Source organism: Trichosurus vulpecula, chromosome X (assembly GCF_011100635.1).
Source record: "Trichosurus vulpecula isolate mTriVul1 chromosome X, mTriVul1.pri, whole genome shotgun sequence".
In the NCBI taxonomy this organism is placed as follows: domain Eukaryota; kingdom Metazoa; phylum Chordata; class Mammalia; order Diprotodontia; family Phalangeridae; genus Trichosurus; species Trichosurus vulpecula.
In genome coordinates, this window is record NC_050582.1 from 25983329 (window position 1) to 25999970 (window position 16642).

Here is a 16642-nt window from a genome sequence, read left to right on the forward strand (position 1 = left end):
AGACTGGTGGATATCCTCTGTATGTCTCATAGTATGGAAAAATGTGTATTTTTTTTTACACTTTATTTTTAATATTCATTTTTTTAAAATTTTGGGTTCTAAATTCTCTCTCTCCCCCTCTCATCCCTCCCCCACCCATTGAGAAGGCAAGCAAGCTATCAGTTATACAAGTGTAGTCATGCAAAACATTTCCATGTTAGTCATGTTGTAAAAAAATAAAAAGAAGCATAAAGAAAATAAATCAGCTTCAGCCTGTACTCAGAGTTCATTGATTCTCTCTCTGGAGGTGGATAGCATTTTTCATAATAGGTCCTTTGGAATTCTCTTGGATCATTGTCTTGATCAGGGTAGCTAAGGCATTCTCAGTTGATCATCATTACAGTATTACTGTTACTGTGTATGATGTTTGCTGGGTTCTGCTCGCTTCACTTTGCATCAGTTCATATAAATCTTTCCAGGTTTTTCTGAAGTCTGCCTGCTCATCATTTCTTATAGCACAATAGTATTCCATTACATTTATATACCACAACTTGTTCAGCCATTTCCCAGTTGATGGGCATCCCCTCAATTTCCAGTTCTTTGCCAGCACAATAAGAGCTGCTAGAAATGTTTTTGTACATATAGGTCCTTTTCCCTTTTCTTTGATCTCTTTGGGGTACAGGCCTAGTAGTGGTAGACAACATGTATTCTTGATCCTTGTAGTTTTCTTTGAGAGGAGAAGAGCTGTTTAGGCCCACCTCTTTTGAGTGATTATGAGCACATTGAGGGGGCTCTGCAGCCTTCTGGTGCCTGATAAAATCAGTAAATACTGCGACGTCCCTGAATGGGAGGATCTGGAGGAGCTCACTTTTTAGAGAGAATGCCTCTTCAGCTTGGATTCTGGTGGAGTTCTGTAACAGTGGTGAACAGCTTTAGCGAGCAGACATTTCCTTGTTCTAATCTTTCCCTGATATATGTGCATCATTAAACAGAGTTATTGTCTCTGTTGTTATCATTTTTGAGGAATCTTGCTTGGTTTTGATGTGTGCATAGGAGACACCTTTTGTTAGTCATCATACAGGCCCAATGGGATCTTGTATTATGTATATCCCTTAGTTGTGTGATGATCAAGATGTCCACTGTGGAATATTGCTTGAGAAAGCCTGCTTATTCCTTTCTAATACTCTCATTAAGGATGCCTTCAATGTAGATAATTACCAAAACAATTTATAAATAGGAAAGTAGGCCTGTAGATGGGTAATTGTTGACACTGTCTTGGTTATTCTTTAAAAAACTAAGGTCCAAGATTTTCTCATGCCTTTAGTATTTTTCCTTCCTTTAGCTATACTGTGAATCAATCCCTGAGCATGCTCACATTTGTGTTGTCTCCAGCTGCTCTTCCTGTCTGTGTTACTTCTTCCTCTATAAGCACTTACAGGAAAGGACTGTGATATTAAGAGACCAGTGAGTTGGTCCCGCTGTTCTTAATAGTGATGACAAGATTTTTTGTGATAGTCCTGGCAAGTTCTTTTCCGTTTTTCTTCTATTTGCCATCCCGCCATTTTCAGCTTTAAGTGCTCTTGGGATGACTTTAAAGTCAGATCTTTTGCCTGGCTTTCTTTAAATTTATTTTAACCTCCATTGCCTTTTTGTTTTTAAAGCAATACTCTTTATCTTCTACCATTCTTCTCTATAAGATAATACAAACCAGTGTAGGTTCTAAATTGGTGTGGTCTTTGTCTGCCATATCTCTCCACTTGGCAAAGTAAGGCATGCGTTTGCCAGCCGGGGGTATTTTTTAGGCTCTTTTGGTTTCCATTTTATGGCAATTGATTTATGTTGGTTATACTTCTGTTGTAATCAGTGTCTAAATCCTTCCATTCATAGTTTATGTTTTATTACAAATAATTTGCTTAAATGGGCCAGGTAGGAGTTCTTTTACTTATACGGTATCTTTTTCTCATTTTTATTCTTCTGGCTTTGTACTAATTTTGATCTTTTCTGTAGCAAATCCGAGCTGCTTCCCCCATCAGTAACAAGTTGTTTCCTGTCCACATGTTGTCACTGTGGGATTTTGTGTGTGAGGTTATTTGGCTTTCCCTGTGTCCAGTTCCTTCAAATTCTTTTAATTTTTTATTATTCTGAACTTGACAAACACAACAGACATAAACATTTCCAGACATAAAGAATAGAAAAAGAGGACTGCATATGAGACTGAATTTTCAAATATATCATAAATTCATCATGTTAATTTCAAAGTTGTCCTACTTGTCTTTGTTTCCCTCTAAATTTCCTTTTGTTCTGCATGTGTCGGTGACACTTTTATCTTTCTTTTCCTTTTTACTTGGCATCATTATCACTAAACCTAATTTCTACCAGACTGCTTTCTGGTCTTCAGTTTCCAAATGTGAGTTCTTTCCTCAGTAGTCAGGGTCTTTGAGTTTATCGAACACTGTGCTACCATAGTTGTTTGTTTCTGTGTGTTGTGTACCTAATCTTTTCCACCAATCAGGTTTTCTATTTTTAACCATTTCCAAATAGTTTTGATGCTCACTGCTTTGCGGCATAGTTCTAGATTTGGTACTGCTCAGCCCCCTTCCTTCTCACAGTTTCCCTTGAGATTCTAAACCCCTTTTCTCTTCTTGATGAATTTTGTTAGTTTTTCCTAGACCTATAACATAAGAAGGCAGTGTGGAACAACTGAAAGAAAGAACACTGAATTTGGAGCCAAGGTCCAAGTGGATGCCTTGGTTTCCAATTCCCTCTTAATCATTTTTGCTCCCTACTTTTCATTTAGAAGATCATACTCCTCGCTGGAGAAGTTGGGGGCATAGTAGCTGAGCCTTCCTTGGTATGTTGGACATTTCTTTTTGTGAACCTCAGCAGATCCTGACTTAGCCTTACTTGTTACTCTTCAGACCACTCTTAGACTCTGATTTGTCTATGTGTCCCTTCAGACCACTCATTTTTTAAGAAGCTCATTGGAGAGCTCTCGGCTTCCTTTGGCTTTCCATAGATGCATTGCTGTTTTCTTTTTAATCTGGATTGTTCGTAATTGTATGGTCACAAGTTTAGAGGGGTTTTTTTTTGTCACAGATCCCTAAAGCATATATGAATTTGTAGGTTCCTGATTTTTGGTGTTAAGCCATTGAGATTCAAAAAATACTTCCTTAGCTCCTTCCAAGTATACAATCAGTTTCTAGTTGCATGTGATGCGATGCTTGGGCTTAATGGAAAAATGTGAATTTCCCATTGTTTTAAAAGTTTGCACTATGGGATCTTCTAAGTTAATTTATTTAAGTTTTCTCTTTGAGGTCAGCTCAGCATCTAGTTTGTGTAAGACCCACCATATGACAGACATTTTTGTAACAGTTTTACCAAAGTGGATGCATCTGTTAACTATCTTGGGAAACTGAGTCTTTCCAAGAGTGTTAAAAAGTTTCTTTCTCCCACTTCACTGGCCAGTCTTAAAAAGCTTCATGATTTTTATTATACTTTTTTCTAAGATGACAGAATAGTTCCAAGTACAATCCAGGAAGAACTGGAGAGAACTCCAGGAACTTAAGTCTGGGCCCAAATGCCCTGAGTCAACTGAAAGTCAAGTACTTCCAAGAAAAGAGTTCTTGCTAGTTTGGGGTTTTTTTTTCTTTTTGGTAAAGGGAAGTTTTTTTATTTCTAGTAGTGACTATTGCCATGTGATCTTGATACTTGCAAAGTTCTTCCACATTCACATGCGTATACAAGAGATGAATTTTTTTATTCCTAATTTATTTTGTCAAAAATACCTCAAAGAACTTTCCCCAGCATCTTTGGTAAATTTAAAGAAACCTTGTAGTAAAAAACCTTTTAATTCCATGCCTCTTGCAGATTTTGAAATACTGCCTTGTCCCCTCCTCTGCCCCTTCCCCGCCATTGCTGGTTGCTTGTGGAATGCAGGCTAATTTTAATGTTGGCTTAATCCAAATATAATTAAGAGGGAAGGTGGAGGGGAGCACAAACCAAATAAAACTGATTTTTGTATCATTCACAGTTTTTAGATTCCATAAAATGTACACTTTCATTAGCATGGAAAATTGCTAGCTGACCACATAGAAACCTGGCAAAATATTCCTTTAAGTTTGTACAGTTATTGAATTTTCTCGGCGAGCTTCTATATTTTCTGAATACTTACTCAGAAGTGTATACCTGTACTTCTCAAAGGTTAGCTGTTAGATAGCTAGTTGTATACTTACAACTTTGTTAGCAAACTTAACTTCTTACTTTCTGAGTCCTATAAAGTATATTCACCTATCTGATAAATTCTGTCAATGTTAATGGTAGGAAGAGGAAAGTGAATATTTTTAGCTTGATGTGTATGCTGTTTTCAAGATGAGCAATCTCTTTTCCTCCCTCCTTCTCTTAGATAATTTTCCATTCATTCACCACAATGGAAAACTCAGATTCTAATGATAAAGGAAGTGTTGATCAATCTGAAGCACAACGTAGGCGACAACTGGATCGATTGGATCGGGAAGAAGCTTTCTACCACTTTGTAAATAATCTGAGCGAAGAGGATTATAGGCTTATGAGAGATAACAATTTGCTAGGTACCCCAGGTATGTTCTATGTAATTTGGAGGATTTACATGTATAAATTATTGACTTTTAAATAGTTTAATTTGATTTTTCAGTCAGTTTCTTTAACCATTGTATTGTGGTATTTGAATGATTACAATAATTTGGTGCTGCTGTTCATAGAATCGTAAGTTTAGATCTGAAAGGGACCTCAAGTTATCTTGTCTAGTCCTCCCCTTATTTTGCAGATGTGGAAGCTATGGCTTAGAGAGTTTAAATGACTTGCCCAAGGGTGGCCTCGAGGCCACGGGTGGCCCTCTGGGTCCTCCCGTGGGACACTTTGACTGAACAGACTTGTTCTGTGAGGTTCAAAGGGCTGCACTTGGGGGTCTCCACCCCTGGTTTATATGCATATAATAGAATGATTCTTGAGTTGACTAACCATTGCTTTGTGTTGTCTGATCTTATTCACAGTTATTTTATTACCATTTGCCACATACTGACTAGCAATGAATGGTGCTTAATTATCATCTTACTATCATCCTCTTTTTTGGAGAGGAGTAGTAACATGGACCTTGAATTTGGACACTATAGATCCCAAAGTGCTATGGTTCACGTGACACATTGCTTCTTGAAATGGGCTTAAGTCTCTTTAGAGTCTGGGGTCTGTGAATACAGTACAGATATGCACAAATTGATAACGCTGTTTCTAATATTATATATAACCCACTTCTGTGAATATGGGTAGAGTGAAATAAGTGTAGGCCTCACTTGAGTTTTAGCCTTTGCTCTAGAGCAGTGAGTGATAGGTTAAGCAAACAGTTGATGAGCAAAGTCTAGATTAGGGGTTGACACCTTAAGGCACATACTGAAGGTGGCACATGAATGAATTTGTGGAATAAGAGGTAAAGTTGGAGTGGTGAGGAAGGGCTAAGGTATGTGAGTTCCAAGGCAAAATTGCGAAGTAGGTGACATTTTGTCTTTGGCCCCTTCTGTCTTTTCCTGATGTGCCCAGGCCCTTACCTCCAGGTGCCTCTCTGCTGTGGTATTTATTATTAGCTGATTCAGCGTCTGCTTATGACTTTCTTCCTTGGGGTGTTTGCATTTTAATGATGGACTTTCGATGCCTTCTAGACCCAAAAGAATGAAGTCGTGTGCTTCCTTTATTCTCTGCCCCTTCCACTGCCTCCAAAATGATTTTTTAAAAGGTTACTAACCTCAGTCTCATCCCTTTTAGGGTTAGCGTTCATTGCTTCTCTTTCCTCTATAATTGAGCAACATTTTCAAACTGTTTTCAGGTGAGATTACTGAAGAAGAGTTATTGAGAAGACTTCGTCAAATTAAAGAAGGTCCCCCACAACAAAACAATGATGAGAATAGAGGTATATAATATTTGGGGGAGATTAAGAAAAGGGGGGACTACTTAGGTACTTACTAGGGACCATAAATTATGCATAAGTTGGGGCAAATGAATCTGAATTCTCGGACAAGTGAGATATTTGTTGTGCTATTTTCAGTGGCCTGCTCAGTGTTCTGTTGGGACAGAATATCATTTAAATGAGAACTTTTTTTCTTGATTTCCACAAATACCCTGAATTTTCCCATTGCTTACTAGTTCCTTTCCACAGAACAGTTACTTCCTCTCAAGCAAATAGAAATGTTCTGGCCTCTGCATTCTCAGCTTTTATGGTGTCTCCCTGCCAGTGGGAGGTAGGGCCTCAGAAGGGAAGGTCCATTTTTGTTCTTGAGCTCATCCCCTTGTGTACTGTGCTCAGGTTAGGTGCTAATACTGTGCATGAAAATCAGTGCTGTGTCCCTTATAAGCACTTGTAGTATTATTCCATCGAGGTGAAGTCAACTTGGAATCTTTGAAGTTCTCATTTTGTTGTTTTGCAGTCTTAGCAAAGTTAAGGAGCAGTGATTTGTTTTTGGTAGTCCTAATTTTTGTAGTTCCTATTTTTCTTTCTTTTTTTTTTCTTTTTTTTTTCCTTATAGAGTCAGCAGAAGATGTGTCTAACAGCGATTCCATCATAGACTGGCTTAATTCAGTCCGACAGACTGGAAATACAACAAGAAGTGGACAGAGAGGAAATCAATCTTGGAGAGCAGTGAGCAGGACTAACCCAAACAGTGGTGATTTCAGATTCAGTTTGGAAATAAATGTAAACCGTAATGGGACTCCGAGTTCAGATAACGAAAATGACTCGTCTGTAGAACCTTCCATTGGAGAAGATATCGAAAATAATAGCCCAACCGACATGGAAATTGAAAGAGCCGAGTCACCATTTATCAGGCAGCATGGATCTGAAAGGAACGCCCTTGAGGAATTAACTGAAGAAGTGTCTCTTCCCAGAGGTCAGAGAAGGGCAAGAAGCAGGAGTCCAGAGCAACGGAGGATCCGAGCAAGGACCGACAGAAGCAGGTCACCTTTGGTTTCAGTAACTGAGCTTCCCCGAAGAGGCCATCACAATGTCACATCTCAGACTTTCGAGAATTCTGTGGGAAACGAGGCAGAGGGGAGTTCTAGAACTAGGCAGCATGTGACATTGAGACAACACATGATGGGAACTGAACTGTCAAATGAAAATGCCATTTCATTTTCAGCTTCTGACATGAGAAACATCCCTCAGGCATCAGGTTCTTCAGAAACCAGTGGGAGTAATGAATCTCTAGCTCCTGGACAGAGACCTCCAACTATAGTCCTTGATCTTCAAGTGAGAAGAGTTCGTCCAGGGGAGTATAGACAGAGAGATAGCATAGCTAGTAGAACTCGGTCGAGATCTCAGTCAACAAATAACACGGTCACTTACGAAAGTGAACGTGGAGGGTTCAGGCGCACATTTTCACGTTCAGAGAGAGCAGGAGTAAGAACTTATGTCAGCACTATCAGAATTCCCATTCGTAGAATCTTAAATACAGGATTAAGTGAGACGACTTCAGTTGCAATTCAGACCATGTTAAGGCAGATAATGACTGGCTTTGGTGAATTAAGCTACTTCATGTACAGTGATAGTGATACAGACCCCAGTGGCCCATCCTTGAGTCCAAGTCTTGACGACCCAGAACTTCAGAACCCAGGATTGGGTACTAGTGGTAGTGGAGGTGGCGTTAGTGCTAGTACTAGTGCTGGCGGAGGTGCCAGTAGCAGTAGCAGCAGCTCCAGCATGGAAAGTTTAGAAACTAACTCTGAATTATATGATGGTAGCAACGAAGGAACCTCATCTGGTATTAGACGGGAAGGTAGAAATAGAGATAGGAGTTCGGTTACATTTGAAGAAAGTGGTTCTTTGCCTTTCCTTAGTCTAGCTCAGTTTTTCCTGTTAAATGAGGAAGATGATGACCAACCAAGAGGACTCACCAAAGAACAGATTGACAACCTGGCAATGCGAAATTTTGGTGAGAGCGATGCATTCAAAACCTGTAGTGTTTGTATCACTGAATACACTGAAGGCAACAAGCTCCGAAAACTGCCTTGTTCTCATGAATACCATGTTCACTGCATCGACCGCTGGTTATCAGAAAATTCCACTTGTCCCATATGTCGGAGAGCAGTCTTAACCTCTGGAAACAGAGAGAGTGTCGTCTAACTGAGATATGGACTTGGAGCTATCTCGCTGTTTAGAGTTGATGGGCAAAACCTGAAAACAGTTGTCACTTGCTTTATGGCCACTTTTTGAGTGGTGTTAAGTGTAATATCCTGGAGTGCATCTTTGCTTCCAATAAAATGTTCACCCCTTTCCCAACTCCTATGTGAAATAAAAGCCAGTTACTTTAAACAGCAACATCTTAGGGCCCGGAAATCTGACTTTTAGTATCAATAAGTATCTATTTTATTGAACATAATTTTATCATAAGTATTTTTGGTTTCTCTTAATTATTTTAAAAGATATGTCTTAGTGATGGTTCCTCTCAGTTTCATTTTGATCTTGAAAGATCTAGCCCTGTACCATCCAGGAGAGAGCCGTGTGAAATGGAAGCCCAGGTTGGAATTAGTTTCATGTAAATTTTTTTTTTTAACATTCAAGCTCTACCATCTCCAGCCATTAGTTAAAATTCACCTAAATCAATAATATAATTTGTTATAATTACAGATTAGATGGGCATATCAGTGTAAATAACACTAAAGGTAGGGTCTTCTAATTGTGTAGCTGTCTCCTAAGCCAATCACTGGCACACACTGTAGAGTGAGCTATGATAGTTTAATTGGGATATTTATCTTGTTGTGGAAATAATAAAAATGCCTATGCTTGTTTAAATAAAAATCACTTGGGGGTGGGTGGGTTAAAAATGTAAGGCTTTTTTTTTTTTTTGTAGAGGCTCAATACTCTTTCCAGTACAGTGTTGTATTCATTGAAAATTTAAAAAAGCACTATGCTTAGATGTAAAAAGACTTTTCAAATGAGGGCCAGTATCTGTAGAAACACACACAATGATACAAAGCTGTATTTGTTACATATATGATTGTCAAGAACAGCTTATCTAGAATTATTCCTTTATATGAACAACTACAGTAACCTGAAATGAGCAGGACAAAGTTGAGAACTTAGTCCTCTAATTGCATTCAGGACCAACAACAAGCATTTTAGCGATGCTAGTTGAAGCTTCGGGAATGCCAGCAGAAAGGAGATGGGTAGGTTTGGGTAGAAGGAGAGAAAGCTCTGAAGAGCTTAACTTGCACTTGTCATTCCAATGTGCCAGTTTTACACAAAGAGATCAACACAGGCTTGATGCCATTTATTCTTTTTGAGTAGGTAAAGGTGCTGTGTTGAATTTTTAGCAATTTTGATTGAGTTTTTGGTTTTGTGTTGTTTTTTAAACAAACAAACAAAAAAACCAAACCACACAGGACAGAACTGAAATTTTCACGACTCTCTCAATGTTACAGGCTAATCTGCCCCCAAAGTGATAGTGGAGGTACAAGACTTAAAACTCATTTTAGCAGAATTCTAGCTGCTACAGACGTGCTCTGAATGGAAGAGCCTCGAGGTTTTGTCATTTCAGAGTTTCGCTATTTAAAGGTTAAAACATGCTTAGTCTATCTTACTGTCCCTTTAATATAGATATACCATCTTATATTTCTTCTTTTAAAGTCCATTTTAAAAAGTGAAGCGCCGCTCCCTCTCCCCCAGTTTGTTGAACGTGTTAGTGATACTGGGCTGTATTTGCTATTCAGAGTTCAAATGTGCTTTTCTTTCCTGTAGTTGAAGATGTCACTACTGATACTCCCCTTCCTCCACCCACTAGTAGTAGAACACAAGCATACCTTTAGCTTGTTTCCTTGGTAGCAGGGAAGGGTTTGTGATGATGCCCAGCCACTTGTATGGTGCCACTTGTAACCAACCGATGTGGCTGAGATGTCTGCCTTGGGGGAGCTTATGGAACAGGATCTTTGTTTTTTAAACGGGGCAGACTGGCCTAAAATTGGGGTTGAACTCATGTCCTTGGCCTTATTTAAGCAGCATTTCTAACCAGATGGGCTGAGGGGGCCAGGCACATTCAAGCGTCCTTCAAAGTAAACAATTGAGTCTGCTTTGGACATTATCTGGGTACCTTAACCGGCATTTTCCTAGCAGTGTACTAAGAATTTGTGCTGCCCTTGCAATGAAGGTCAAAAAATCCAGACAAAGCCTCATTTTTTTTTTAAAAAGGAGTGAGCAGAGGTCACTTTTATGCCGTAGCCATGATGAATTTTATCTTTTAAAAAACTGAAATTGGACATTGAAAATTGAGAATTCCATTCCATTCTGGAGCACAGCCTTGCTTTCTTTTCTGAGGGTGTGCAAGCCACTCTTTTCAAATCTTCAGGGGTGGTTTTCTGATTGGCTTGAAATGATCTCCTCTCTGGAACATTCTATCATATGGGGAGGAAGTGAGAAATGTTCAACCTCAGTTGGCTTTGAAATCAATGCAGCACATTTTAGGCATAGAAGCAGCTTTTATTGAGGACAGGGCACCTCTAGCCATCTACCTTTACCTTCTATGATGTATTCATTTAGCAAGTATTAAAGAAGCGGGTCCTATAGAATGTTAACACTAACGAACATGGGTGTGGGAACTGTTCTCCATAGGCACTGGAAACAGTTTTTTAATTTTGCGGTAGAATGCACATGATGCTTCTAACATGCGTGTTGGAGGCATCTTTTTCAGAAGCACTCATTACTCTTCCATTGGATTGTGAAGTGGGGTTTACTACTTAACTATAAATACTTTATTTTTTAACTTGACAAAATTTGTAACTTCTGTATCTTACTGGGAATATGGAGATTGACTTAAGCCCTGATCATTAGCAGGGATCAGATGTACAGTGGAGAGCAAAAATGGATCTGTATTTTCCCAGCTAGCAGCTGAATGCCCATTGTCTGGAGGGCCTGTTCTCTTTTGAAGAGACTATGCTTCATTGTGCGTCTCTAGCTTTAGTTAATTGCATAACAGTCTCCTCTTTAAAGTCTGTATGCAATAATAACGAGATAGAGGCAACACTGTATAGTGCATAGAGAGCTGGCTTTAGGGCCAGAAGCCCTGGGTTTGAGTCCTCCTGACACACACACACTGTGACTCTGGGCAAGTTCACTTAACTAACCTCTCAGTGCCCAGGACAACTTTCTGTGACTTACTGAGAAGTTGCAGTTCTGCAGAGGAAGAGAATAGAGAGGGAGTTTCCATGCTGGAAGCTCCCTACACCAATGGAATCAGGTCTGGGCCAACCAATGACAACAAAAACACCCCCAAGAAATGAGATTTAACTCTAAGTTTAGGGGAATACTGAAAACCAGAGAATTTTCTGGAGTGTTTCCATTTGAAATAATTAAAAATGTGTTGAAGGGTTTTTGTTTTGACTCTAAGCAATTGATCAAATCAACCGAGATTTGTTAGTGTTAGATTTCTCCAAGTGCAAGCTTTCTCAGTAACATTTAATAATGAAGCACTTTGAATAACTGCTCAGAAAAGTAAACCTCCCTCGTTGTAAATGGGGTTCTGGAAGGTTCTCCTGGTTGGAGGGAGAGAGATTGTTCCTGTTACATTAGTAACAAGAGATTTAGGCTTTAGAATTTCATTTGACTCAGTGATCTTTTTAAGCTGTTTTCTTCTCAGATGTTGACCTTCATCTGAATCTTTAGAAACTGGTTGGGTATTATTAGCATTACTTCAAGTAATTTTTCTCTTCTCCATTGTCTCTTCCCTGCCCTACCTCCCTCCCCTCCTCCAAAAAAAAAACCAACTCCTTCTGGTGCTTAGTGTCATGATGTTTGAAATTATACTTAATGATTGAAATATGATTTCTCTTTACCAAATGGTGATGACTCGAAGAGGGCTGTCTTTAGGCTTAGTTATTTTCCAAATACCTGTCTCATAGGGAGGATAAAGAACATCCCAAAGCTATTCTAGCTATTATCAGTTCTTTGTTAAACTGGCTTACAGTGACACCTTGTGGCCATTTTAACACCCTCTTCAACAAGGGAGGATTTTCAGTCTCAAAAATAAGATGGGTTTTCTGCCTTAAAAGAAAAAAAAAAAAAGGGTTTTCCCTTAAATGAGTTCCCTGTCAAAAATCATTATTAATTTTGAAGTTCAAAGAAGCCAAATTATGCCTGGTATGTTGTCTCCTGGCATGGAGCTAACTGATGACTATATCATCTGCTTAAACATACAAATCCAAGGCACCTATTTTTAAGGTATAATGCATTTCAGTATTTTGGGGGGTGAATAATGCAGTGCTGTTATCTACCGGTTATTGGTAGATTAAACATGTACTTGTGATCGGGGTGGGTGGAGGGTGACCCTTTGGGATAATAAGGCAACAAGTCGTGGTGCTTGGAAAGATAAGAGCAAAAAGATGGATGTGAAACTCTTTTTGACTCTTAGAATCCTAAGCTGATGGTGGTTTGCTGCCTGCCCTGTCTTTAACTTTCCATTTTTGAAATCAAGGGCCTTTGGTTTCACCAAAACTCTTTCTAGCGATTATCCTGAGTGAGTTGTTTGCACCATTTTATTTAGGTGAGGGCATCCAGCAGTTTCTGGAGTTTGGGTTCGGCCATCTGATGCATGCAGTGCAGTTCCATTAAGGCAATGGTGCAACTCGGAAGGTGTTCTTTTCCTTTAACGTTTTTGATTGTGGTCTCTTGTCATTTCTATAGGCACCAAATCAAGTGTCTAAAATCTGTTTCCCAAATACAATTGCAGTGAAGATTTGTTTTTTGTTCTGAAAACAACTTTCAGAAAGCACACCCATAGGTTGCATTATAGCCACCTGGGTTGAGAGAGAAACGTGTGTATGTGTGTGTGTGTATGTGTATACACACACACATACACACACACAGACATATATATATACACATACACACATATACATACATATTATATATATATAAATATACATATATATTTGAATGAGATGCAGAGGTGGTTAACAATCCTATTATGCCACACTGTGCCTTGGTATTTTCAAGGCTCCTCTAGCAGTCCCTGTCTTGTATACTTACTGCAGTACCTTGCAAGGTATGGCTGCATCCGTTCCCCAGCCTTTGTTCTAAATAGTTAGTGCTCCTTTACTAACACCCTTATCCCGCTGTGCTTTGGTGTGGGCACCTGCAGAGCCCTGGGATTTCATCTCTCCTATTAGCTCCTGTGTTCTGGTGCTGCTTTAGGGAGTAGGGTTGAGTCATACTATCAAGTAACTAGTCCAGTAGGTGTGCAATTGGCTTCTGTATCTGCCTGTTTTATCTTCTCCTGGGACGTGCTGCTATGGGTAGGTGTTTACTTGGGTCTATGTCAAAAAACTGGGTGACAAACCTGGGAACTTTCTGAAGCCCATGAGAACCTGGGGAGGAGGGAATTGGGAGGGGAAGAGCAACTAACACTGGCTTTGTGTCTGTGTACACAAAGCGTAGAAATGTCTGTTGTGTGAAGACTAACTAGTGCTTGTCATCCTACGGCTTCCTGACCTGCAGGAGAGGCTTTCCCTCCTTTCATTCCAGAAACAGAATGGAGCTCAGAACGAATTTATTTGGCTGCCTTGCTTTTTCTGGTTTCTCGTTTTTCCTTCATTTTGACCTGAACTCGACACTCTCCTCCAGCAGACCTTTCGGTTGGGAAGTCCTGTGTTTAAATGAGATTGTATTGCATTTCCTTTTTTGTACAATGTTTTAAATCTGTTAAAAATGAAAACTTGTTTATTTCAAAGCAAAAACCCTGAAGGGCCATATTAAAACAGTTTATTCTTGATAGTTATCTTTTGGGAGGAGTTTATTTCCTATGTAAATGTCATACTGCAAATTTAAATTATAGTCTATCAATAAAATGCATGAAGTGATCGTTTGTGCTTGATCATCACTCCTTGGGCTTTTAAGCATTTTTTATTTTAAACGGGAACATTCCAGTTCACTTCAACCAATACTTGTTGAATGAATGAAAGGAAACATTTGATTGGACATGATAGCGGTTATATTTTGTGACTCCCAGTTCAATTGACTTTATTTTAAACAAGTTGAATTGCAGTGCAACATGGGCCTGATTTTTCTTTCTTCTCATTGGGTGTTCAGTGGTACAGAAGGGTAGGAAGGTACTGGTTTGGGTGCCCACATGACTTTAGCTTTCTTTGTGTATCGTATAAAATAAATAGTTTAACTTAGTCAAATTTTTCCGATTTATCAGGGGTCTTGAAACCTTTCTGCAGATGTTACAAAACATTCAGTCTTCATCCTTTGCTGGTGTTGTCTTCTCACCATTGGGCTGGATCCTGTGCTGTTTTCAGGTGTTACTTAGCCTTAGGAGTCATCTCCTGAATCCCTTACTCCAGTGTCTAGGTACACTCACCCATCCTCTGCCAAATGTGCCTGCTTTAGCACTTCTCTATGAGCATACTTGGCTGTTACTGGTTTTCAGGGAGTATCACAGTAGAGTAGGAGAGAGCTGGATTGGGTCTAAGGGATCAGCTATTCCAGGGGTTCTTAACTTGGGTTCCATGAATCTATTAGCTTTTTAATATTTTCATGACTTTATGTGATTGGTTTCCCAGCTTGATGGGGCAGTAGTTAAGTAGTTAAGTGCTAGGCCTGGAATTAGGAAGAACTGAGTTCAAATCCACCCTCAGATACCTAACAGCTGTGTGACCCTGGGCAAGTCACTTAACCTGTTTGCCTCAGTTTCTTTAGCTGTAAAATGGCCATCATAATATCCTACTTCAGAGGGTTGTTGTGAGGCTCAAATGAGAGAATCTTTGTAAAAAGCTCTCAGTGTGGTGCCTGTTAAACATAGTAGGTACTATATAAATGCTTATTCCTCCCCTCTTGTAATCCTATGTATTGTATACATTTAAAAAATATTCTGACATGACACAAAAAAGGTTACAAATCCCTGATTAATTTTTACTGAGGAGGAAACTTGAGACCCTAAGAAAAGAAGTCTTTCCTAAGGTCACACAGCTATCAAGTGGCAGAGCCAGTATTCAAACTCGGGTCCTTTGACTTCAAACCATTACATCACAGCTGCCTTCCATTTTGAGGCTATGGTGGGGACTCTTGGAATTGTGTTTAGGTAAGTATGGGACTCTGATGGCCCTGGGGGTTGTGGGGTGGGGCTGTACATTGTCTCTTTTTTTGTGACTGGAAAGACCAAATCGTTTCACGTAGCCTGCTCAAGATGCGGGTGTGTGTGTGTGTGTGTGTGTGTGTGTGTGTGTGTGCTCTTTAGCCAAAATTAGTCTACCCAGCCACCTATGAAAACCCACCTGGGAAATTGGGATAGGAACTGTGACTCAATGCTTATTTTTTCCAATAAGGAGGAGTTGTGTGTTTCCAAAACAATCAATTGTGTGGTTTACAAAGGTAAAATATTACACAGCTCAAGCCAGTACTACTTATAGTCTAGGAAGTGTCAAGAGTCTGTTATTGGCATCTATGCACTGACTTGCCGAGCAAAGGAGAACTCAGTTGAGATGCAACTTTTTCCCTTTGAAGCCTTCAGGCTAGACAGGTTTTTAATCCTAGATTGCCACAAGGAGGTCCTCATCCTTTCAAGCATATATACCTCTATACTTGACTTCTAGGCCTTGGATGATTCCTGAGAACAAATACTGCTTGGGCAGAGAAGTTGGCGGCAAAGCCGAAATGTTACATAGCAAGAAATGAAGAAAAGGAAGTCTGAGAGAATCGAATTCCTGGTTGCCTTTGAGTAGCTGGTTATTATTGCCCAAGAGAAATGAAGGCAACAGCTTTGCTGAAAATAGTGTTCTACTGTGTACAGAATACAACCCAGTAGATCCTAGAACCATGAAAGTAACAGCAGTAGGAGGTCACACTTCTCAATTGTTTCCTTACAAGAACTCAGGCAGGGACTGTGAGTGTTTATAACTGAGGGAACTTGGACTCAGGTGATTTGCTTTGTCCAAAGTTGAGAGACCGAGTCAAGTTTTCTGTTCTTTCAGCTCCACCATTTTCTGCTCTATTCCCTGGTCTCTATTTATAATCCCAGTCAGAGGGATGAAGCCCAGATGGATATTTTGAAGCATGTCTTTTCTGGGAGTCTGAATGAATGCTCGATTTCAGCTAGTTCAAGTTAACACGTATGTCTTAAGGCCCTGTGCTAGGTGCACATTTATATAGCACATTAGGATTTGCAAAGTGCATCATACACATCTTTTCATTTGAGCCTGGGAAGTGATTCTCTTATCCCCATATTACAGATAGGGAAACTGAAGCCCATGGGCTAAAGGTTCTGACTTAACCCAGTGTCACACAGCTAGTAAGTGTCTGAAATGGAACTCGAATCTTGCTATTCCTGACTCCCAAGTCCAACACTAGCTGCAACTCCACACAATCCCTTTATATTGCTAATCAAGTGTGTGTGTGCACACACACCCTTACATGGCCAAATGAGGAAAGGCAGCGGATGTCTTGAGCTCTGGATTTTGAATCACAAATCCTGTGTTTGGGTCCTCCCTGGTACCTGTGTGACTCTGGAAAATCACCCTTTTCAGATCTTAGTTTTCTCATCTCTAAAATGAGGTGATCTTTAAGGTATGGAAATCAATTTCTGAGCCACGTGGGAGAATTAGTCCTACAACTTCAGAGTTTTGTCCTTAACCCCAAACCCAGATTTATCACTCATTTGCC

The 16642-nt window shown here is 39.7% G+C and overlaps 1 protein-coding gene across 2 annotated transcripts in view; it reads left to right on the top strand.

Moving 5' to 3' along the window:
* Window positions 1-13843, top strand: part of RLIM (ring finger protein, LIM domain interacting) — a 32755-nt gene extending 18912 nt beyond the window's left edge. Inside the window, exons 3-6 of one of the 2 annotated variants that reach the window (XM_036739949.1) lie at window positions 2777-2830; window positions 4382-4574; window positions 5831-5914; window positions 6528-13843. In XM_036739949.1, the coding sequence (XP_036595844.1) occupies window positions 4406-4574; window positions 5831-5914; window positions 6528-8119 (1845 nt within the window). In that variant the 5' untranslated portion in view covers window positions 2777-2830; window positions 4382-4405 and the 3' untranslated portion in view covers window positions 8120-13843. The remainder of the gene's footprint in view (window positions 1-2776; window positions 2831-4381; window positions 4575-5830; window positions 5915-6527) is intronic. The other variant, XM_036739947.1, reaches the window with a different exon arrangement.
* Window positions 13844-16642: the final 2799 nt, after the last annotated feature.